Genomic DNA, 25,348 nt, shown 5'->3' with positions numbered 1-25,348 from the left:
GACTCAGGTGCCAGATCCCGGTCGCTGGAAACGCGAAGGAGAGCGGTGGCTGCTCCCTGCCGTCCAGCACATTGCTCTCCAAGTTCGTGGCAGGGCTTTGCTTTCCAAAAAGGTGGAAAATGGTGCTGGATTTAAGCACTGAAAGTTTGCGTAAATCACTGACATTTCTGCATCCTGTAGAAAAGGTCACCATCAGGGGAATGGAAAATCTGTGTAACTGATGCTGGTGGATGGACTTGACGGCAGGTGGTGACGCTGGGGTGATCTGTGCTGTCCTGGCGGAGTTACGGACGGTGACCTCTGCATCAACCACCTCACAGGATCGTTCAGCGTATCTCAGGGTAGCTAATGTCATTTTAAATGGTAAGAATAGCAACCTATGATTGTTGGTTCTTGTAAACTTAAACAAGGATGGTGCTGTTGACATGGATATAGAAAAACAGGTTCCCCAAAACATCCATTTGTACCCTAAACGGCTGCATTGAAAGGGTTAAAGATAAATAAAATGTGTTCTTTAATATCATTTTTTTAAAATGTTACTTTCTGGTGGGTGGTAGGAGAATTTAGATGAAGACAGCATTTCAAGGTGGCTGGTTTTGTTAATAAAGATATCTCTAGCTAACTTACAGAAATGAGGGGTTTTTTTGTAAAATATTTTTAGTTTTGAAAGTACTCAACCTAGCTTGTGTTTTTATGGAAAAATGTTACAGTTCAATTGCTGTGGAAGGTAGCTTCAAGATTCTTAATAGTGAGTTAAAGCAAGCTGGGTACATTGCCATAATATTTCTGTGGGGGCTAAAACCCATCTGTATGTGGATGCCGTTTCTGCAGTAACTGCTGTACCGAAGGAGAATCAGGGACATAATAGATAAATCTCGTTTGTTTGTTTGCTTTCATGGAATAATCAACAATAAAAAAATGTTTAGGCTATTAAGATACCTGTAGCAGATCCTTACTCCAAAGCTGCAGGTTTTAAAGTCATAGTATAGTCTGCCTTCAAAATGGTTGGAAATCCATCATAAATATCTTACCACATACCTCCTGTCTCCCTGGATGACCAGCTCTCTAGCAAAGCCTTCGTAGAGGATGTACTGTAATCCTTTTATGTTACTTCTTCAGTGCAGATTACGCAGCAAGAAATAATTAGGAGATTAATTTTCACCTGTCACTGCCAATAATAGATAACCTTGATACAGTGACAGGGCTAGGAATTTGGGGAGCGGAAAAGCATTTAACCCTGTAGTGATTGCTGCAGGGACCAGGCAGAAAATGGTTGCCAGGGCATGACCTCGCTGTCATGGAAAGGGAGAGCCGTGCCGGTTTTTCGGCTGCCTTGTCTCCCCGAACGCTTTGCCTTTATCCGCGAACCAGCGCTGTGAAATTCGCTGTGTGCCGCACCGGTGCCACATGCTCCTCGCGCTAATCAGCCCGGAGCAGACGTCGGAGACCTTTGTAGCCTCGACTTTTAATTCAAATGCAGTTCTGTTGCCTTTTCATGATTTCAATTCCCAATCTGACTGGTATTCCTAGTCTGCTAGGGAAGGAAGCAAACTAATGAAGATGGCTTCATTAGGCAGAGTGCAATTTAGCCCTTGCCTCTCTCCAACAAATGCAGCTGAAAAAACATCCCAGAAGTAACTGTGCTTTTGGTCTTCAGAGAAAGCAAAGCTGAGGTGTTTCTGCTCCCTTTCAAAATTAATTACTAGCTCACATCAGGTGAGCTTAAAAAAAACGTAGCCTAGGCTCTAAGACAGTGAAGGTAAATGGGAAGGAAGGAAGAAAAAAAAGCCACCCTTCCCCCTCTGCTTCATTTTTATTTTTTTCTTTTGTGCTGAAGTTTAAATCTACAATCTGTTGAAAATGTAATGGGAAACCAGCCTACAGAAAATGCCATTATTCATATCATCCTGAGCTCATTTATTTTATCTGCAATAGTGATGATAAGACAGGCTGCTTGGCAATGCTGATAAGCTGAGAAATATCTTAGAGCTATTTGTAAAAGTTAAAGCAGATCTTGGTACTGAGAGATAGGGAAACTGATGAGCCTTTGGGCAATCTGCAGAGCTGAAAGCTAATAAAGATTTTAATAGGAAAGCCTCATTAGGATTAGGGAGAAGATCCATTATCTGGGATTTACACAACACAAACGGTGGGGCAACTTTAATTTTTACTTCTTTGTTCATTAAATACTATTGCTGAATGTGAAGCCTTTTAACTCTGGTCTGGATCGCTTCGTACATTCAAGGAGCCGTCACCAGCTGTTGGCTGAGCAGAGATGGAAGGGCAGTTTGTGTGGGAATGTGTTTTCCAAATGTGAGAAATGCCAGAAAACCATCAGATTCAAGGGTCAGTCACTTTTTGGGGGTGCAGAAATACCGTTGTTAGCAGGTGCCTGGCTGGGAGGGTTCTCAGTAGTGTCTTTTTTTCTGTCGTGAACAATATTTCTCATCTTCTGGCCCTGAAGAGCATCTTTAGAAGGAAACTAACCCATTGCTGTTGTGCTGGTTCTCTTATGGGGAGACTGAAATTTTGTTGCTTGAGTGGGCAGCTCGTCTGCCCGGCTCAGCCCGGTGGGGTGTGAACTCCAAATCCCCCTGTGGTGGCTTTTTGATTAGTTGTGATCACGGTGTGGCCAGAACTGTTCTGGTGGAGGAGCTGCCTCCAGCGCAGCTGGGTCGGTGTGGTAGGAGCGCTGAGCCGTGGGTGACCTGATCGAGGGGTTTCGTAGTTCTACAATAGAACTGGTTTTAGCACCAGCTGCATTCTTATACGTGTGATATACAGAACAGTCACTTTTTGAGGACCCTGAGTGTGTGCGAACGCCTGTCACATGGTCTCAGCTGTGTTATTTCTCATACTTTGCATGATATGCAAGGTGCATGTAAGCTGCTGAGAGAGCGTTAGTTTATCCGGGTTTTACAGACATATTTAATATTTTTTCTCAGGGACTATCCAGACTTTTTTTTGTGGTTGAACTGGGTTGTAGAGCAGGAGGAGAAGCAACTCTGGGACAGTCTTTGGTTAGCTTTTGATGTCCAAGCCATGTTATAACCTGATTCTGCTAACCTGCAGTTTAAACCATTCTCACACACAGCCCATGAGATCTGGCTGAACCTCTAACATGGATGAGGGGTTTTGTTAGACAACATCCGTGCTGGCTGTGAGCACACCTGTGCTTGGGAGCCGTCTGGTCCCTCCCTCGCGTGGAGCACACGCGGGTACCCGAGCCTCGGCTCCTGCCCGGTTTTCATGGCACAGACCAAGTCCTCCCCTGCTGCGGGATCAAATAGCCCTGGTGGTAACTACAGTGACATTGCTTCCAGGGAAGAGTAATATTTGCAAAGTATGTTCTTGTATTTTCAGTTGCCTTCACTATTGTGTAGCAACCAGAACCCAAAAGGGAGCACAGCACTGTGAGCCACAGAAAAGTTTATTCCAGACAATAGTTTAGGATGCACTGGTTGAAACCAGTGGTTTCGTAGGGCCTGCGGTGGACAGTGTAATAATAGATTTAACAACAAGTATTCGGACTTCTGTGTGCTTAAGGAACTTATTCAGAGCAGCTGGAGACAGATGGGCAGGGCTGGGAGGAAAGCGCCTGCTCCTGCTGCCCAGGACACACTAATTGCTCACAGCAGTTTGGTGTCAGTTTATTGCAGCTTGTTGGTAACAAGTCACAGTTTATGTCAACAAACCAGCATGGCTTCCTAAAGAACTAACGCTATTTGCACGTAACATGTTGCTCCAGCAAGGCTGCCATTTGACAAGTTTCTAATATTTATGTTTGATATGAATGAAACTTTTTGTTTTGTCTGTAGACCGCAACGGAACTGGAGCTGACTCGTATCAGGAGTGCCTTGATAACAAGCAAGGTATGAGATCAAGTCTCTCCGACACGGGCACTTGGGACTGATTTAGCTTGATTTCTTGCAGCTGAATTGGTTGCTGTCTCTGTCTCTCTCACTCTGTGTCTTTTTTTTTTTTTCTTTTTTACTTTTGCCCCGCTGTCTCCAAGCCAATTCACTGTTAACAGTTCCATGTCAACTAACCTGTTAGCTCAGCGTCTCATTACACATTTGTGCTAAGGCTTCTCGTCTCTAGCACCACAAACCCTTTGTTATTAAGGGAGAAAGTGGGAAGGTTGTTAAACAAAAGTAGCTTGTGCGCTTGCTTGCCGTCATCTTCTTCCTTGAGTTTTAGTAGCAGAACCAAGCAGAAAAATATTAAAGGTGAGTTAAGGGAAGGCACGTGCTAGGCTGGGCTACCCGAATGCCAGACCTCCTGCAATAATTGGTGTGCTGACGTGCTGACTCAGGCTTGTCCAGCCTGCTGTCTTCTCCTGTGGCAAAGTTGGTAAGAGCTGGAAAAGTGTCTTGTGACTTACAAGGGAGCGATGATGGTGAGAGAGGAACCTGTTATCCATTTACTGTAAACAAGGAAAGAAGAGTCACATCAGTAGAAATTACAGTTGCAAAAGTATCTCAGAAACAGGACCCAAAGGCCATTTTATTGATTTTGTATTTAGAAAAAGGGTTGGTGTATTGAGTTCTCTCCACGTGTCCTCTCTGAGACCTGCAATCAGAAGTGCTACTCCATCGTCACAGCCATGTAGTGAGTGCTGAGCCTTGTGGTAATCAGGGAGAACAAGCACCCTTCGGTCCAGAATTTCATTCATTATAAGCTGCAGCAATGAGATAAGAGGAAATGCTTGTTTTAACCAGGTTAAAGGCATCAGTTACATGAGCTTTTTACCCTGCTTTTGACCCAGATTTGTGACAGTTGCTAAAAATGATCGTTTGCTGAAATTCTGACCCTTCTTGCTTAGTTTTCTGAAGTGGTACCAAGAAACACACAAAAAAAAATCTGTCCCAATTTTGGTGCTTGTTTGGGTTCAGTTTCCCCTGGTGTGTTCACTGTCAGTATCCATCAATCTGTGTTCTGTGTGCTTCAAGTCAGAGCTGCTGTGAAGTGCGTTCCCTGCTGCTGGGCCGGGCTTACGGGGGGATTGGGGGTTGTTTGGTTTGGTTTGTTACATGCACCCACACAGAACAGTAGTATGTTGTCCCTCTGGTGACCTTTATGCTCATCTTTTTTCACTATTTTTCTCTACTGATTGTAGTAAATACCTAATCATTGCTAAGCTTTCATTTCAGAAGTTACAACTGGAAGACTAATGTGGAAGAACTATGATCAATAATTTTTTTTTTTTTTAAATTAGATTAACTTCAAAAGTCTGCCAGACCAGTGCAATTCAGGATGCTCCTTTGATAGACAGTTTTTTGCAGTAACATTTTTCTGGTTGGTTTGTGGTGGGGGTTGTTGCATTTAACATTTTGTAGAAAGCAACTGAGTTTCAGGTTTTTAAAAAAATCGAGTATTCTCATTTTTGGAAACCAATTGCAGTACTCTTGGTGTACCAGTTACGCTGGTCTATCTGACAGGTCACATTAAATGGCGTTATATCCATCAGTTTTACCTGTCTGTCACTACTCTAGATTTTTCTTGTCATGTGTGTTTTGGTGGGTTTCTTTGACTTGGTTGTTAACATGTGAACAAGGTGTATCGTAAACATTTTCAATCCCATATGAATTGGATCTGGTTTGGGTAATTTACCATGTCTGTGCTACATCATCATGTTTAAAGCAACAACCTTTAAGAATGCAGAGGTGTAAAGGTAAAAGTATATACAGTAACTCATAGTCAGACCCTCACTGTCCAATGCAGATTAAAATTTTGTGAGTATGCAGTAGAGTTGAATCTACCATTTGCAAGAATTTACATAATATAAAATACATAGCAGACAGTAGACCCATGATTCTGGTTGCTTTCTGTTATGTTCAAAACAAAGTAACACCAATGGCTGGAAGTAGCAGTGGCACTTTAAAAGTATTAAATCTTCAAGCTATCTGAAATGCAATTGCCATGGCTTCTTTTTATAATGGCATGCTTGTCTCCTGGAAATTATGCTATAATGAGGTTTAGTTTATATGTTTTACCCCTTTCCTCATTAAAGTGCTGCCTCTTGGAAGAAGCGCTTTGTATCTTGAAATACTGTGCGGTTAAAATGAAGGCAGGTTTATAAGAATTTAATGTACTTGGGAGCCAAGGTTTTGCAGCTTTATGGCAAAGATGTTTTAACAAAGGGCTTTATGGTAAAGGACTGCTATATTTTAGTCAGGCAGTTGCTCAAGGGAAAATTTTCAGTATGAGCACGTCACGGCAGCGAGGAGAAACTCGGAGGGAAGCAGGCCTCTCAGATCCCGTCAGCATCTCGGCTGATATTGAGTCTTAATTCTTTGCAATTTCAACGCCCAATTTTTTATATTTTTTTTGCCTCTTGGCTCAAGGAAGACGAAGTCTTGCGCTATGTCATGCCACAACACAACCAGGTCATTTAGGTTTCTCATTCTAGTGTGCAAAGGCAGGGTGCAGGAGAGCATGGGATTCTTCACACCTCCTCAGGATGGAGCTTGTCTTGTCAGCCTTTTGTCTCCGGCATTCATTATTAAAATCATACCCTGAAAGCAAGACTTCCTGGGTGTTTGGGGTTTGGAAGTGAAGAAGGCAGCAGTTGGGAGCAGTTCCCCATCCACTGCAGCAGAAGACATGTCCTGGATCTGCCTGTTTCTCTGGGATACAGTGAATACCCCGTGGTTGCCTGAGAGCCAGGGGGTTCTACCATGGAAAACAGGTATAAAATCACAACCAGACACAGTTGTTGCTGGAGCTTCTCAATAGGAACTTGCCATACCTCTAAATAAAACAATTCTGTTTCAAAGGTTAGGCAATGAAAAGCACTTAGCTGGGGCCTTAGTGGCAGCCAGGAGGCATAACCTCACATCCTTGAAACCGTGTGTAGAGAGGTCGTCTTGGAAACTGATTCTGAGTATTTTGTGTGTAGCAGCTTCTCTTACCCATAGAACGTTGTGCTTTACTTTGCTTCAGCAGTTTTCTCTCTGTCCCCATGCTCTCAGCTGGGCTGGTCATTACCATTCACCCTGCTGGGCTCCAGTTTATCAACCAGAGCTACAGGTTCCTGCTGGAGAAACCCAATACCTTCCACTTTCCCCACGTTCTCTTTCTTGTGGAGTATCTTGGTTCTCTGTTATTTCCCACAGATGAATTAGTTGATATTTTTCCAAGATGAACATGGTTTCATCTTTCTGATGGCACTACTGGCTTCCCAGGTCTCTTTATATTTCTTTTGTGGTATTTTACACCAACTTCTAAATTCAGCACTGCTTATTGATTTGATTCCCTCTCAAGGGAGGGTGCATGCAATTTGAAGCAAAGTTTGGGAACAAGGATGGAGGGCAGTTAATCTCGACAGCGACCCAATTTGGCTTCAGTCAAGGCGATAGCAATGCCTCTGTCGCGACCTTAGGGAGGACTGAGTGCTCCTACCCCGGGCTTGGGCTGGGAGTGGTCCTCAGGAAGGTTGCTGAGGATTTCTGTAGGATCAGGCTTGATTTTTGAAATAGTGGCCATGAACTGAAGACTTTTCATTGTGTTACCAGTCCCCTGGGCCGTGCGGTCCCAGTGTGTGTCGTCTCTTATTAGTCTTGATGCAACCAATGACCTTGTTTGTGTGAGCACATTAAGCACAACATTAATGTCTAATTTGACTACTTTGAATTCAGGCAGGCTGTAATCAATCACCTGAACTCTCTTGACAGTGAATATGACTGGACAGGATAAGGAGAATAGATAAAATGCATGCTTGGGTCAAAACTCTAGGAAATTGGAAAACTGCTTGTGAACCTGTGCAGGTGATGTAACTGTAGCTGTTGGCAGAAACGGGTTCTTAGCCGGAAAGCAAAGGCTGCAAAAGCAAGAAATTTGTGTCTTTGTAGAGATCTGTTCAGCCTTCTTCCTGCCTGTTAAATACCGACACGGTGAATGAGACCACCAAGATACAGCGTCACCATTTAGAAGATGTTTTTCGGAGAAGTTCTAGTCCGTTCCAGGTTTTGGATCCCTTTTGAACCCAGCAAGATTAGTTTCAGGATGGCAAAGATGAATTACGAGGCAGATAAATAAAAATGGCAGACTGGTATGACTGGATTAAAAAGTGCGGTCAAAACAGTTCTGTCACTGAAGATGTTATTTCCATTAAATGTTTTGAGATTTAGTATTGATTTCAGTGAAATTACCCTTGAAAACAGATTTCCTCTGAACTTTTATTTTTATATATTTGTTTTGGAAGTACTTTAGGAGGCAGAAAAATGAAACTTTTGCTTCAAACAGTTTTTTATGTTTTGAAATTGGCTTTTTGCACTGTATGAGCAGTTTTTAAAATATTATTTATTATTTGTATTCCAGTCATGCCTATGCACTCTAGTTATGGGCTAAACGTTGTTTTGCTAACCACAACACAGATGGGGGCAGAGGGGAGGGATCACTTTCTGCTTGAAAAAGCTTTGGTTTTGTGTTTCTGACTGGGGCTGCATTGATTGCCACTGCCTATTTAAAAAAAAAAATCTCATTTTACAGTATGTTGGCTGCCTTTTTGTTTAAAGAATTATAAATACATCAGCAGATTTTCCACAAAAACACATATGCTTTCTTCCTGATGAGCACGATGACGCACTGAGGATCCTTGCAAGAGGCCTTGAATCTCCTTCAAGTAGAGGATAGCGCTGAAGTTGAAATTGAAATTTTAAATCACTCCCTCATTTAAAAAAATGCTGGTTGGGCCTTGTTAGCAGAAGAATTGCCATTTTCTGACTAATTCTTTTTTTTGCCAGCATGGGAACAAAGAAAGAAAGGAGGAGGCAGAATAAAAGCCTGTGTGAGCATACGTACCGAGCAGCTCTAAACTGGTAATGGTATCTGGAAAGAGGCCAGGCTGTTGTAAATATGAACTTTTGTCAATATTCCCCAAGCTTCTTTGGACTCCAGGGTGGGCTTTATTAGCTGAAGGTCACACCATTGTGCCGTCTCCGTCTCCTGAGACCTCTGATGCCTTCCTGAAAGGACAGCCCGTTATCCCTGGGCTTAGCAGCCAGCTTCTCTTCAGCGGCGCTGAAGCTGATAAGCTCGAGAGGCATATTTCATCCCCCACTGCTGCTTTCAGGAGACAAACAGTGTTTATCATTCCTGATTAATTCCAGTTGAACAAAAAAATAAAACAGGAGGCATGTGTGTGCGCACACGCGCGCGTACGCACAGAGACACGGAGTTGACGTATTTTTTGTCTGGCCGGCTTGTGTAAGGGCAGCTCACGGCGCTGGCCGCAGCGAGTAGCGTCTGCCGCTGCCTCTTTGTGTTTCCTACGTGGTGTGTCCGGAGACTCATTCAGTAACATGAGAGGGTGCTGGGCTGCGATCGGTGTGAAGAGAAAGAGGGGACAGGGTAGCAGCAGCCTGAGCATCGAGGTTGGAATTGATTTGTGGCAATTAAGCATTAAGGTCTGCGAAAGCAGGACCACCCGCAGGGAGAGCAGCTTTCCATCACCTGCGGAAGATGAATGGCCCGAGAAGAAACAAGGGCAGGGATTTCATATTCAGTTACCTGAAAAGAATCATAAAAACACCGTAGCTTGCTTCTGTATCTTGCAGCCCTGTTCACCACAAATAGATCCCTTTACTGGGAATTGCATGCAAGCGAGTTGGAAGGTACAAATGCTAGTTGCTTCTACTGCTTTGGTTTCTTTATTTCTCTCTTTGGATCTGGCTTGAAATTTGTCAGGAGGTGTCTTGCTGATTTTCTTGTTACTACTATTTCAGTATAAATGTCTTCTATACGTGGTTCTCAGTTTCTTGGTGTTACTTGTTCATTGTACTGAGACTCAGAGTATAGAGTGAACAACAACGAATAACGCATGCAATGGATAGCATCTTGTCCCTCTGGGTGCTCCTGCAGCTCTGTAACAGGCGCAGGTGACGCGCGCCAGTGGTTGGGGCAGCCGGGCCAGGAGACCTGTGCCGTGTGCTCCTCTCTGGCACGGCCTTGCTGTGCAAGACACCTCACCTGCCTGTGCCTGAGGGTTTGGGGTGAAAAATGAGAATATTGGCACTGTACACCGTCCTGTTTGGTTGGGTAACCATGTAGCTGCAGCACAAGTTAGGGCTTTTGCAAAGGGCTCTGTATTTCCTTCAGGTTGAGGAGAGATTGCACATGGCTGTTGATACCTGGACCAGAGGAGGTGATATTTCCCTCTATAAAGCTCTGGGTTTTTTTCAACCTTTATAAAAAACCAAAAAATCTAGAGATCTGTGGTGCGCGAACGGCTTTCTCTGGCTTTGCTTTTCGTTCATATTGAGCAGCTGGGCCCCTGCAGCAGGTAAGGGGCTTCGCGCTGTGCCCGCGCCCGTGGCGGCTCTGCTGCTCCGGCAGAGGTGCGTCGGGCAAGCGCTGCACCGGGCGAAGGCGCACCAGCCGCTTCACACGTGTTGCTTCAGATCTTTGCTTCACTTGCCACGTGGGCCATGTTTAAACCAGATTTTTGGTACTCGGGTTACAACTAGCTTCATTTCCTTTGCCAGAACAGAGAGAGATGGAACAGTGTTAAAAATAATTCTACAAAACTGTGTTTACTTCCTGTCAGTTAGGACCATGTTTAAAGATGCATTTTGCAATTATGCCTTCAGTGCTAGTGTAAACAGGGTCTAATGGGAAGGGCAGTAAAATAATAAGGGCATTGGTCATCCTCAGAGAAAAAGGAATTTCCATAATTCATTTCAAACTGGAATAGATCCAAAGCTTTGGCTGACCAAACACAACTAGTATTTCCATTTAAAAAATTATGCAGTAGCATGAAATGGGAGTGATGAGCCCCTAATATTATTTTTTTTCAAAGGTAAACTGCACAAGCATGTGTGAATTGGGGACACTTGTTTACTCGTGTTTTGTGGATTGGATTAAACTTGTCGTTCTTCACGTAAAATAGAATACAGTGAAGTTTTAGATGCGAACCTCCCTAAACATACCACAGACTCCATTTAAAGCCAAAGTAGGTTTGAGGGAGAAAATTACTCTGAAATCTTAGCAAAAGGTTGCGAAGCTACGTACGTGGCTCTTTCTCCAGATCAGTTAACATGGTGGAAAGGTTTTTATTAGTCCGGTGGTGCACCACACACCGAAGTAGGATACGTACTTCCTTGGAGCCCGAGTGTGGCGATAAGTGAAATGTTAATATGTGCTTAGCAGAGCAAGCTCTTAATTTCCCTTAAAATGGAGGGGGCAGAAATTACCTCATTCGACAAGATGCCTTTGGGCTACTGCCCACCATTAGGTATGTCCTAGACAAGATTTATTTACTTGGTGCAGATGAATTATTTCCCTTTACCTCCCTGGATCTGGCCTGTGGTAGCTGTTAGCAAAAGAGCTTTCCTTCTCCTGTATTGCAGGAAGCATTTTAGCTCTTGTTGAAATATGAATCTCCCTTTATTAAAATTAAGAACCACTTTCTCACATGGCAAAGTGATAATAAAGACTGAAATTGGATCTATAACTTCATGAAAAGAAAGAGAATTTTTTAAAAGACAAATCATGCATGGTAATACCTCCATTGTTCTCTCTCTGTGTTCTTTGTATTGCTTAACTCCCTGCGAACAAAGAACCCATAACTGGAATTGTAAAAATAATCCAGGCATTTAAGTCAAAACTCAAAAGGCCCTTGGGAATCTTATGCAAAGGTGTGCCCTTGAAATGGTGGTTTATGAATTGTCTGAACAGGTTTGAACATCCTGGCCCTGAGCAAATCTACGCCGCTGACCGCAGTGGGGTCAGGGTTTCACACTCGGGGCTTTGTGTGTTCTGCCGGGCATTGAGCAGAGCCGCCTTTCAGTCTTTGAGAACGTCTGACTCCCTCCTCTCAGGCGGGCAGGAGATTTTCTGGTTGGTTTCACTTGTGAATTCTAGTTAAGGGAATTGCTTTTGGTCCCCCCATCTTTGTCACTTACTTAAACAAACATGCAAACTGGAAACATGCACTTGCTTAAGCTTCAGCAGCGAGTGCCTCCTCAAGATCTCTCATTACTGATCTGGAACTTAAACTCTTCGGGAAAGTGGTTTTAAGCTGAGCTTCAGGCCTGCTTAAATGAAACCATTTGGGCAGAGAGATGGGAAATTTTATCCCCAGTTGCTGCTCAGATGTCTGAACCCAGCTAATTTGAAGGTTCATTCTCTGATCTTGGATACAGATCAGTATGGAGGTTGTATTGTAAATTGAAGCAACGAGTACTTTTTCACCAGTTTATTGCAAAATAGTGTGTTTTTAAACATAAGGTCTATCCAGGGTCAAAGTCACTGCGAAAGGAAGGTACTTAAATGAACAGTGAGGGAATTAGTCCAAGATTTGCATGCAGATTCAGCTAACCAAGGCCCTTCGAAACCCACTTGAACGAGGATGTTAGCCCTGTTTGAGCAGAAGTTGAGCCAGATGGCTTCTTGAAGTCCTACCACTTGAGTGACTGTGATTTTCTGGTTAGATGTCTCATTCCTGCCAGGGTATTTGAGCAGAAGATTGGATTGCCTGACCCTCATCATTGTAAACATGGGCATCATCTTCTTTTATCGTGTCACAGATCAGAGAGAGGAGAGTCACCAGCAAATTCCTCTTTGTCCTCAGTCCTCCACATTAATGGTGCGGTGGCCAATGACATAATCTCTTGTTTAAGAACCACTGTTGATTGAATAAGATCTGTATATAATGGAAAGAAAAACCAAAGAAACAACAATCCCCAAAAAACCATGATCCAGGGCTCCAAGAAAATTGGAACACTGAAGTTACGGAATTGTAGTTGTCCATGAAGAGAAAAAGTTTAGGAAAAAATACTAGAAAAAACCTTCTAAGCTTTCATCAAAAATATCGCACAGATTGTTGTCAATCCAAAGTAATCCCACAAAGCTCAACCAATTGATTTCTAGTGAATTTGTTTGTAATTAATGCTAGATGGATTTATATCAAACATGGGCTGTGTGCCCCTTGTGTTACTATCAGTAGTTGGAAGGGGGAGTTAGAAAGCTACATCCTGTGTACAACACAAGAAGCTTATTTAGGCTTCTCTGCTGCTCAGGGGATTGCAGAAATGTTACAGTAGCTGAAATATTGTCTTTAACTTTTCCATGTGTAGCTGTAATGGAATGTGCAAAAACTCAGAAATTCCTTGAAGGTGCCTGGAGAGACCAAACCATGGTGTCAGCAGGACTGTGTGTTTAAAGCTGCTCCAGAGAGAGACATTTCTCAGAATAGTTGGTAAAAAGTAACAATCACAACTCAGTATGGACAATTAGAAAATGTTAGAAGTAAATGGTTATTTTTTCTTAACTTCTTATTGCCCAAACACAACTAACAGACACAAGGCGGGGAGTGGAGGGAAGGTTGGTTGCTCTTCACTGTAGCTGTGTCTCGAGGGCTTTCCTTAATGAGCTGTCTCCTTCTGTCCAGTATGGAGAGAAAAAACAAAAGAGTTAGAGACCTTCCTTTGTCCCCATGTGATTTTAATCTGATTCATTCATTCCTAATCGTCTTGAAGGATTATAAAAACAAAATCTGTTAAATCTTGGTTCTTACTTCTTTTCTTTCTCTCCCAAACATCGTCATTTGTTCTTTTATCATGTTGCATTTCTTTACCCACGAATCAGCAGCCTTTTAATTTTTTTTTCTGTATAACAAAAGTTGAGCGGGAAGGGGGGGGTGACGGGAGCGCTGCTTTCTTTGATTCGTTTGACACACAAGTGTTCCTTGCCCTTTCATACCGAGGAGTGGATGCAGCTCTTGAACAAATTGGACCTACTTGTTTGCTGGCCGAGGCCATCTTGTTATCCAGCCAGCTGTGTTTTGATCTTGGAGGGCCGTTTGAAGATTAAATTGAGACATCTTTTGTTACTATTAAGTGCAGTAATTAAATCAGCTCACTGTTATTTAAGTGTGGAAAATGTCGCTTCACTGGCCCATGGGTGCCTGAAGTTGCCATTAGACAGCTGTGTTGCTTCCAGTACTAATGATGAAGAGGTAGGAGAAAAGAGCCAAGTGCTCTCTAAATAATTTTCAACTATTCTGGGTTACGCCGGATCCCCTCCCCACCTTTTTGTGTGGTGTTTCTCCGCTGTCTCTTCTCAATTCACGAAGAAGAAGGTTTTTGAGAGGGAACTCAAGCTTTTGCGGGTGGAGAGCTGGAAGCAAGGGCTGTGCTGAGCCGCACGGCTGGGACGCGTGGGGACGCGGCCGAGCTCCCCGGATCGGCAGCTGCTGCTCCGCCTCTGAGTCTGCAAGTTGTCGGCTCTGTGAATGACAAAGGAGGCTGAGCTAGCAGGATGGATGCAATAAGTGAGCAACGTTGGCTCTTCCCCCTGCTCTTCCTCTGTGAGCAGGAGTCTGCCAGCTGAGTCAAGCACCGCGAGTACATTTCTTCCCATGAGGGTCGTTGTAATAGAATTTGCGGGTGCAGGCTGGCCTGCCTGGGAAGTGGTGGCACCTGGGAGATGTGAACTGTGGCTGTGGCCAGGGCTGGTATAATTCAGAGGTCACCTGGGGCCTAATGGAGTGAGAGTCAGTTGCCCCTGCTCGCCGAGCAGGTTGCTGCGAGAGCTGCCTGCGGGGGATGGTGGGCAGCGGCGGGAGGAGGCGGATCCTCAGCCGGATAAGCAGTTCTTCGGAGGTCGAGTGTGTTTTAATGCCGCGTTAAGTTGCGCGGCAGTTGGTTCCTTGCTAGTGGCAGCACTGATCACTTGAGCGGTGCCTTGCTCTTTCCCGCCGTGCCCTTGAGAAGCCCCGTCTCACCCTCCCGCGCGCAGCTGAACAACTGCTGCTCGCGTGGCTCCCGCAGCGGAATTCAGCGGCTCTCGGGCGGCAGGGTCGCCCGCAGCCCCTTGGGGCGTCCTCCAGCCCCGCTTCGGCCCCGTCTGCTTGGCCTGTCCTCCCGCGTGCGCCCGGCTCTCCAGCTTCCATCTCCAGTAATTGCCCGGCAACATCTATTTGCATTGCTTTGTGTGTTTCTTTATAGAGAGGGAAGTGTATTTGCACTTCGCGAGTGTTTTTGAGCTGTGGCAAGGGCAGAAGTATGGCAGATGGGTGGGGATGAGAGAAATAGGAGCATGATGAATCTGTTTTTCTTACCTTGTTTAAAATTGCCTGTTAAAATTCAGCAGCCGCACCTCCGATCAGCCTAATGGTGTCTGCCATGTTGCAAATACACAGTCATTAGTTGGTCGGATTCATGCATGCTGAGGTGGGAGGGTGATGTGAATGCAAAGGAGATGGAGAGAATGGGAGCTGGGGGGGCGGAGGAAGGAGGGGGAGAAGCTTGGTAATACAGTGACAATGAAACATACGGTAGTCACACTGGAAAACTTTCTCCTTCATTAGCAGGGATCTGTTGAGTTTCTGCTCACATTAGGGTAATTAACACAAGTACAGATTGTTGAACATCTGTGCAGTTTAACTATATGGCCGGTTCCCAGGCTTTAAACAGGGCTGTGAGGAGCCAAATGCAAAGCAGTATGAAAAGCCCACACACTATTCATTCTACTGAAATTAGCATTTCTGGATGAAAGCTGATGTTGCACGTCGGCTATAAATTTTCTCTGGTCTGTTGCCAGGTTGCCTAATGATCTGAGGTTAGCATTTGTTAATAATTTTTTAAAATTTGTTACTTTTAATATTCTGGAGGGGGAGTTTCTATCTCGCTCTTCTTTTCTTAAAAGGCAAATCAAAAAGCAAACAAAACAAAGCATATGGGTATATTACATCTAATGTGCTTCTAATCTTTTTCCAAAGGAAACCCAGGAAGGAATTGCTGGTCCAGCCTCCATCGGGGGCTGTTGGCTTTGTGAAGCCACCAAGGCGTTTTAATATTTCTGACCAAACTGCAGTTTTAATTTTCCAGTCTTGTAAATGCCTGGGAATCTCTGCTTACAATGTGTTGTACATATGAGCTGTGTAAATAACATGCAGAGTTTTGTCTACAGAATAGTGGTTACATGGGTGCTGCTGCTCCACACATCACCGTCCCGTACCTCTGTGTGTGTATGTAGGCTTACCAGTATAAAGGTATAGCTGTATTTACGGAGAGCCCTCCGTGTTGATTATCCCAGAGGACTGTTGTTCTCCTGTGGCATCTTGAAGCTTCCTCCTTGCTCATCTTTACCAGCTGCGTGTGTCTGGGCCACGGGGCCTGACAGACCCTCGAGCTGCAGAGGGCCCTTCACGCCGCAGTTGTCTCTGGAGCCTTGGGCCGTCAGAGCCAGTGCTTCTTGGCACTCAGGCTCTGTAGCAAGACCACTTAACACTTTAGATTTTTTTCTTTTTCCCTGTGTGGATAAGGATAGGCCAATTTTTCCTTTAATGGATGATTTGTGAAGCCTTCACATCGATTTCCTGGCACTGATAATTCATGGTCATGTTTCTGATAGCAGATTTAAGCATCTTTTCACTTTGTGCCTAGAAACTTTCCCTTCAAAGTTCAGGCCAATGGTGTTGACACATGGGCATCTACAAGTTTCTCTTCTTGATGTGATTCCCCTTGTGACTTTTTTCTAACCATCTTTTGGTGTTTTGCAGTGTTGCCAGTTGTGTATTGATTTGGGTGTTCTAGTTGTACCTACACTTAAACCTGTGAGCAGTGTAACTGCATACTTGAATATACAAACACACCTGGTTTTGTATACAGTGAAATTAAACAAATTTGTCCTGTGCTAGAAACCTTTTGTGAAAATGGCTGTGTGTTTGAACCGAAGTGTGAAGGCTGTGCCAGGAACCATAAAACCTTGTAAGTCAAAAGTGCAATGGGCAGAGATCCTGTATCATGAAGACATTGGCTATTTTTCAGTCATATTATGTCTTTCAGACACAGGTTTTAACATATGCTGTAATAGAAATTTTAAAAAGGCACAAAAAGACTGACCGAATGTTTTCCACGAGTGAAATTGCTGTAAGGCAGATAGCCCTTGTAGCTGGGACAACAATTAGTGCACCATGTGTGTCAGGGAATGTTATTTTAATGGAGAAGAAATTCATGTGTGAAGATAAAAAGCCCAGCAATGTACGTAAAAATAATAATCCTCATTAGCACTATTTTGTCCCTGCTGTTTTCACGAAGCAAAAAAATTTTGTTCAGGGTAGTTTGTTGGGGTTGTTTTTTTTTAATGTAATCCCTGTGGGCTGATGTGGACAGAGCTGACCTTTGAAACCCTACTTAAATTTTAAAAGGTTTGTGTATATTTTTTTTGTTTAATTGGGAAAGGAAGGGACTTGGTAGCTTGGAGGAAATGTAATTCTTGCCAAGAGCGCAGTGATTCGGTCCCTTAGTTCACCTTCCTCTCTTTCTCTGTCCTGGCTTAGACACCAGCCCACAACTTGGCTTGGCACCACCTGAAGTCGTTGGTGAAATTGTTGCTGTCGCACCCACCAGCTCCTCCACAGTCCGCTGACAAACATCAGAGCTTGCAGAGCTTCGTGTTCTTTGTGACCAAACACCTCCTGGGATCAAAACCCTGCAAACGTCTGGGCGCAGGTGCACCGGCACCCACGCGCCCGTGAGACAGCCCGTAAATCAATACTGTGCTCCGTGTTCTGTCGCGGCAGGATCCCTTTTTAAGGTGGAGGTGTCCCCACAAGACAGACTTGATGAATGCAAGTTTACTTAGATATGTGGTTTCTTTTTGAAGCACTGATTTAGTTAATCTAGTCCAAAGGGAAATTCGGGCTGGCCTACTTACTCTTGTAACAGTTTTGCAGATAATTATTTGTGTGTGTGCACATGAATGCACACCAGCTCAGTTAGGAAAATAAAAATTGTTTGAGGGAAGTGTTCACCTACATTTGATTTCTAACGCTCTCTGTAAAGGATGTCAGAAGGTGGCATGTATGGTAACAATGAGGGACACGTGTAGCTCAGAGAGCGTCTGTTAGGCGACCAAGGGCATTTGCCCTTTCAGTGAATGGAGCATTGAGATTTTCTCTGCAGTGGTCTTGCCAAAAGGGTCCTGACCCTTTGGTTAAGATGTATGTGGGTTTAGCCTAAATTGGAAAAAAAAAAAAAATCAAGAAGGTATGCCATTTTGTCTGGTTTTATACAATCCTGTCTTAAACCAATGAGTTATCCCCATGTAGATGAGTCTGAGGACAGACCAAAAGAGTGACAGGAGGAGGAAGAATTGTTGGAAGAGACTGGATTTCAGGGGCACGAGAGGGAATTTCTTAGGGACACTTCCCTCTTCTTGAGCATGGGTTGTAATATTCCAGAAGCTGTAAAACTGCAGAATGCAATGTACAGTTGGGGTAGAGGGCTGTTGACACTTTATGTTAAGAAGATTGCTCCAGCAGTTTAGATATTTAATGTATACAAATACAAGTATCAAAATATTCTCAGGCATTGTTCGTAGTTCTCTGTGCTGATGGCAAGAGGGTGGAAGAGGGTCTTGCTTGAGACATGTTGGCACTGCGTAGTACGGGAAGGTGTTACTTTGCGTATTGGCAGAATTGTGTCAGTTAAAGCTGATGAGGATGTTCAGTCTTACCAAGGTTAACATCTCTGCTCCCTGCAATTGTACCTCATGGGGCTCTGTTTGGATTTTATTTGGTCTCTTTCTAGGAAAATCCAGCTCTATAGGAGAGAGTCATGCTCGGGGGGGGGTGGGGGAAGAAAAAAGTATTCCTATTAAAACAGACAAACCTGGAGTGTTTTCACTCACTACTGGGCAGAAACCAAAGCCACCTATTTGGGTATGTGGAACTGACCATGAAATTAAAGGGCTGCTGTATCTGCAGATACACTGCCAAAATGGAAAAGAATTTTCCTTCATTAATACTTAGGTTCTGCCTCAGCCCTTCTTCCTAAGAATCTTTCCCACAGACTGGACTTAAAATACGTATTCTGTTCCCGAAGAGCAGAAAATGGCAACGCATCTGGAGAAGTGGCTTCAGAATTTTGTAAGATAGCTCTGTTCCACCAGCTGCAGTTTTGCTATCAGCCTTCAGTTACATGGCTGTATCTGAAACCACAAATACTATTTTTTCTTGGAATGAGGCTCCTTGTAATGCTTTTTCTAGCAGATTTTTCCAGCATGTACACTGTGAATCCCTCCCTGGCTGGGAGGCTGTAGGGCATGCACTGAGAAATGTGAGGACATCATTTTGAAGGACTCCCAAAGTTTCTTTGGAGATTTCATTTCATTCATCACTAAGCGAACTTCTGCAAAGCATCAAGTTTTCTTGTTCTCCTACATGATCACTTTGAACGGGAGTTGCGTTTCTTCAAATACCTAAAATAAGCTCAGCGGACTTGAGGCTCTTGCTCTAGCTGGGCCGCATCTCCTCGGCCCCCTCTCAGACCTGTGCTGGACCCGGAGCTGAGTGGTCTTGCTAACCCTGCAGTTGCATGGTTGGAGTTGTCTCCACTGTGTAGATGGGAACACTGAGGCAGATTTGAAATTACTTGCCCCAGGCCACCTAATGCTGACAATAGACTACACAGTCCCTTGGCCTCTTTCTATGCCAAACCCATTCTCTTGTGCCTGCGTATGGAAAAAACAGAGCAGAGCGAGCGGAGTGGTATTTGTTGTGACAACAATGTGTGTTCAGTCCCAAAAAGCCATCGGACAGTGATGGGTATGTTGCTGTGACGTTACAGTCGCGGGAGATGCGCAGGGGCAAGGCTGGCGCGGCCGCTGCCGGCGGGAGGGGGCAGCAGCGTCCCGGGCCGCTCCGCGGGCTGCAACCTGCCGCCGAGCAGCTTCGACCGCAGCCCGCTCCGGCCTTGAATTATGCATGACCAATTTATCATGCCCCCAGCTGAAAAACTAATTGTGTCCCTGGGATATATTTACTAGAAATTGTAGTTCGCTGTGCTGGGGTCCCCAGCGTGTCCGGCAGAGCAAATGACTGGGAAGTCGAAGCGTGTTCAGAACGGGACTCCTGGCTCTGCCAGAGCCACCGTGCCATTGATAGATTTTTTGCTTCGATTGCCTTTCTGAGGGTTTCCCCCCTCCTTCCTATTTTTCTTACACTGCATTACACTTAATCAGGCTGCAGGAGTCCTTCCAGTAGCCTCCAGTATTAAAAAGCACACCGATGTGCCTGGAAAAAAGGCAATTTATTCAGGAAGTGCTGGCTAGGTTGGGAGGAAGGGGACTGGTTTCTTCTGTGTGTGGTTTTTCTTTTTTTTTTTTTTTTATAAGCACAGTGTGGCTTCATGTAATGTCTCCAATTACCATGAACGTCCCCTCCCTCTCCAGGTCTAGAGTGATGAGATTGCCTAATTACTGTCATTTGAACGAGAGGTTGGGGAGGAGAGGATTTCTTTTCTTCATGTAGAGCTCATGGGGTGAGCTTAAGCTTGCAAATGGTGTTACCACTAGGCCTGGCAAAGGAGCATGGGATGCCCCAAACTGAATTTCTCAGCAACAAAATGCCAGGTGTCAAACCTGTATCTGGCTGTAAACCCGCTCATAAGGTAGAGCTGAGCCATAAAGATCATCGGCGAGGTTTGAAAGGGAAGGAGGTAATTCACTGATAAATTAATCACCAAGTTCAGTCTGTCCTCCCCCGCTTGTCACGGGAGGAGGATGTCAAGGAGTTAATCACAAGGAGCCAAGAGTAACACAACCTCAGAGGCGGAAGAGCCTTCTGGAATCTCGTCGTCCCTTTTTCTTCTGTTCCTGGTCCGATCCCGTGCAGCTCTGCCCCGCGCGGTCTCCAAGGACGAGGGATCCATGCCAGCTGCCGTCCCCGTGGCTTCGCCGCCGGCAGCGCGGGGCCGTGGGGAGCCCTGCTCGCTGCTTCCAGAGCCCGGGGGGCTCGCAGCGGGGCAGGAGCCGTCGTCCGGCCCTGCTGAAGCGGGCGTGCGCCCCCACCGCCTCGGTGGGATTCAGCGCGTGTCCTCTGGTGGGGAGAGCTGCAGGAGGTTAATTGGGCTGGAATAAAGGTGCTGGCGGAGGTGCCTTCGTAGGTAAATTCAAGATGTGTGAAGTAGTTTGTGGAAACTATTTGCAGCAAGTGCGTGCATGGGAAGTTGAAAGAAGTGAAGGTGGTTTTATGTCTTATGTTTCCTCACCCGAAGATTCTGCCTTCCATCCTTTTCTTCCTCCTCCTTTGTAGCTGGGATACATGTCAGTGTCAATTTTCATTCACGCCCGTGCTTGAAGTTATGGGAGGAATTAGAGAAAAACAAATTGTGATCAGCAAAGAAAAGAGGGGGTTTACGTGCCTTTTTAAGAAGGGGAAATTTTTTTATTCATGCTTAAGGGAAATTACGCTAACATCAACTATGACTTAAACACAGTACTTGCTGCCGCAGTTTCAGGTCAGTGTGAGCGTAGTCATCTAAAGCATCATTCTGGCTTGGGAATTTCTGGAGAGGGGTTGAGCCCCATGTCCTCAGCACAGTGTGTTTCTAAGTGTCGACATGTTCCTCCCAGCCAGGAACGAGAACTAACAAAAATAGATAGGGGAAAAGGGGCAACACATTTCTCTCATGATAGGACCGTGGAAGCCCCTCCGGAGGTGTGCCTGTACAGTAGCACATCCATATCCTGCCTTAGGGAGCCGTGGAGGAATTCGAGGGGGGATGTGGGAGAATAAACCTTGCCGCTCTAAGAAATCCTGAAAATGTCCATCAGAAATGCTGCAAGTATTCTGAGGCTGCTGGAAGCGTTCCAGTATTGGAGTCTTTGTCTCCATCCATCACAGGCACTGCAATCTTTGTGCCCCCAGCTTCAAACAAGGGCTTCACGCTGTCCTTGCAATCTGCCTTTATGCAGCGGAGTGTGGAGGCTTCTAATTACGAGGCCGAGCTGCGCGGCGGGTGGGGAGGCGTGCTGTGCCCCACAGCCGCGCACCTGATTATCCGTTGCTGAGGTCGTTAGAAGGGTTACTCCTGAGTTTAAGCCTGCTCCGCAAGACCCCTAATTATATGCTGCTCTGCAAGTTGTATTAAAAAGAAATTGTTGAAAAGACAAAGGACAGAATAACATTTCCTCCCTCGTCTTCCCCTCTCTCCCCCCTGCAACACACACAGACGCACACTCCCCCACTTCTCCCTGCTGGGCCCAGAGCTACTTTTCACGCTTGAGTTGGTGCAAGCTCTGATAAAGCCATTGAAAGATGCAGCGGGGAGACAGAGCGCTCCCAGGGACAGAGGGAAGCCGAGGAGGAAGCCGAAGTGAAATGACCCCCTCCCAGGTAGATACAGCCAGGCGCTGCTTGCTGAAGGAGTTGTCCCACAGAGCAGAATTAGAGAAGAGATTAACCATCCTTTATTGTTTTGTTTCACTTCCTAGGGAGCAATGTAATGTGGTTTCTTCCATCGTGAAAAACCTGCTTCAACTGGAGCTCCAGGAAGCCTGAATCACTATAGATAACACATTCAAAGTGCAGTATCCCTTGCACATGCTGCCAGTTCTCATTTTAATCTCCCCAGACATCAAAAAAATTAAAATGTAAAATTCTAAGCTATGCAGTTGAGTGACATGAAGGCCGCACTCGCTGCAATGCAATTTCCAAGTCTGGGACGTGCGCACATGTGTCCATCCCTGTCAGAGATAACGGGTTTATGTGTGCTTTCCACGAGCCCATGAAGTGTACCACTAGCAGAGATAAAGAATTGAATGGGTTCTTCATTACCGCATGTCTGGACTACTAATGAAACTAAACCCAGGTTGATAACAGTAGTGCTAAATATTTCCAGTGCTTCTTGGTGTGATGGTAACATTTTCAATTTACAGTGGAGATTATTATGGGGTATCTGCGGTACCGAGGGTAATGTTTTTTCAAGATTGCTGTTTCAGGGGGTGGGGTTTTTGTTACCATTTGCATTATAGTAGTACCTGAAAGCCTGAGTGACAGAGCAGGATTTCACTGCACTAGGTTGCTGTACATACATGGCAGTGGGAGGGGAAGATGATCTACTGCAGATTGGGGAGTTTTTGAGACGTGGCTGTGGGGCTTTTTCATTGCTTTTGTAGCTGTAAAGAGGCTCGTATTTGAACAGGAGTTTCAAAGTCAAAATATCAAAGTTTGAGTCACTTCTGTACTGGCGAAGCTTGCAGACTCTGTCACATTACATTTTGCTGCAATCTATGAGCTTCAAACCTTGCTTAGTCTCTTGAATATCTCAGTTGTAGTGCTCTATTTTACACTCCTTATTTCTTACTAGTTTACCTTCATTTTATTCTGGTGTGTAATGCTGGATTTGCTGCCCACCCAAGGCACTAACAGCACTCCTGTCTGATGTGATTTTTTTTTTTTCCCCCTCCCATGTTTTCATGTATTCAGTTTGTCTCTTTCTGCAGCGATGGTTGGCGCTCGGGTTACGCAGCTGGCGAGGCAGCGGCGCAGCCGTGCGGGCAGCACAACACGTTACTGCGGGGCGACTGTCGGTGCTGCCTCCAAAGCGCCGGCTCGGGCTCCGGGTGGGAGGTTGAACGCGCTTCCCTCTTGGTCACCTTGTGCTCACCCATGTTGCTCCAGCCAAGGCAAGATCCAAAACTACTGATCAATGAGTCCCTGTCCTCCTTTTGTGTGTTTAATGTGAAGTCACAAGCTTCTGTCTGGGTATAAGGTGAAATAACCCCAAACTTTGAACGTGATGACCCAAAAGCTTCTCTGCACATCAGCTTCATGTTTCAAATCGTATTTGGAGATCTTCCAGTCATGTCTCGTGTTTTCATGGCATCTTCACCTAAGATAGTTCAAAATCTCTTTGATTTAAAAATGTCATACTGCTTGAGCTGGGACTGTAATCTTGTCTTTAAGCCAGGTGCAGGAGTGCTGGTACTGGTTTAGTCAGTGCTGGTACTTTCCTTGTCTTGCACACTCTTCGGTAAGCAAGAGTCTCTTGTTGGCTTTTCGGTTTTTGTTCTGTGATGTCTCCCTGCTTTGAAAGGTGTGAAGAGCGATCACATTTTTTTGCATGCGTGGTTTGTTGGTTTCTAACCCCAAAGTCCCCAGAGTCTGCAAGTTGAATCATTTTTCTGCTGGCACAGACTTGTGCGTGAGGCATTACTCAGAGATGGCAGATAGACCTGAGGCTTCGGCCGTGTGTTGTTGAACAGCCTCCAGAGTGACTGTCTTGCTTATTTTCTCAGTTTGGAAATAAAAGAACTTGATATCTAGAAGTAGTAAAGATAGAAGTGAATTTCATTATAGCGCTTTTTGAACCCCTGGACATGGGCAAGACAATGAAGCAGGCAGCACATTCGGCCATCACTCAGTTAGCAGAAATTTGGCACTGTAACCCGTTTCAGTGAGCAGATAGAGCACTGTGACTTCCACCTGGACATGGGCCAAGGAGGGGCAGGAGGGACATGGTGCTAACATCTCGCTTGAGCCACGATGCTTTTAATGTGATCATTTTCCCTGTCTTGGAATCAAAGCTGTGTAAAGTCTTCCCTCCCCTCTCAGAAATCTGGCTCTTTGGTTTGGAGGCCAACTAGGTATCAATTCAGATAAACCAGATGTGGTTCACAAATCTTTAGGTTGGGGAAGGATGGCTTAGCATTTGTTATATTTTTACCATATGTGTCTTTCTGTTGTGTGTCGGACATGGTTTTTGGGTTTCTAAACAAATCACTGACTGAGATCGGGTACACAGTCCGTCCTAATGGAGGTAAAGCAAGAGTGCTTTGATGGAGCTGTATTTCTTTCTTTATTATTGTACTGTTATAAAGACGTGGTCTCCTGGCTGTAGCCCAGGTAGATCTGAAATATCCACCACAAGACATTACAGTACCAATGCAAAAAAAGGTGAGGGAAAAAAATAGAGTTCATTACTTGTTCCTTCTGGGTAGTTGAGCTTTTTGGCCATCCATCTGCCCCAGCCTTAGGACTGTGACCAGATCCATGTACGGGGGGTTTTCTTTTCTAACATTTCATCCCGTTGCTCCCTTGATCTATCCCTACCATGCTTCAGGGCTGATGTTAGACAAGTATGTTCTAACCATATTGTCAGTGGCTGCTGCTCGGCACCTTGTCTTAGCCAGCACTCGTGCTGTGGCTGCAACTGGTGGAGCTGGACCGGCAGAAAGCTGGTGTAGGTTGGTTCAGCAGAGGTTAATGTCCAACGCAACCGTCTGCTGCAAGCAGGCTACGAGAACCCCCTGCGAATGGAGCAGTATTAAATCTGAACCTTGCAAAGATGTTTGAAAACCAGCAGAGCGGGTGGCTGGAAGATTAACTCTGCACGAGGATGCTTTGGAGAGCACAGAGCCACAATAGCAGTTTCAGTGCCAGCTTTGTCCCAGCTGCCAGAAGGGACTTTGTCAGGGGAGTCCTTTACCATGGTACTGGTCCCCCAGCTGCTGGAACAATTGCTTGAGACCACTGGCAGTCGGCGTGATTAAAGCAGCCTTCAGGCAGCTTTATTTTACATGGGCAGTTGTCCAGGTCCAAGGATTGGCTCAGCCT

General features: G+C 45.1%; 1 protein-coding gene across 12 annotated transcripts in view; it reads left to right on the top strand.

Moving 5' to 3' along the window:
- Positions 1-25,348, top strand: part of FBRSL1 (fibrosin like 1) — a 510,952-nt gene that overhangs the window by 410,431 nt on the left and 75,173 nt on the right. For 8 of the 12 annotated variants that reach the window (XM_065646380.1, XM_065646379.1, XM_065646383.1 and 5 more), the window contains one exon: positions 3,819-3,872. The exons of the other annotated variants lie outside the window; for them this stretch is intronic. In XM_065646380.1, the coding sequence (XP_065502452.1) occupies positions 3,819-3,872 (54 nt within the window). The remainder of the gene's footprint in view (positions 1-3,818; positions 3,873-25,348) is intronic. 12 annotated transcript variants of the gene reach the window in all.

This window comes from Caloenas nicobarica, chromosome 16 (assembly GCF_036013445.1).
Source record: "Caloenas nicobarica isolate bCalNic1 chromosome 16, bCalNic1.hap1, whole genome shotgun sequence".
Lineage (NCBI taxonomy): Eukaryota > Metazoa > Chordata > Aves > Columbiformes > Columbidae > Caloenas > Caloenas nicobarica.
The sequence above is the reverse complement of the archived record's forward strand: the minus strand, read 5'-3'. Positions and strand labels throughout refer to the sequence as shown.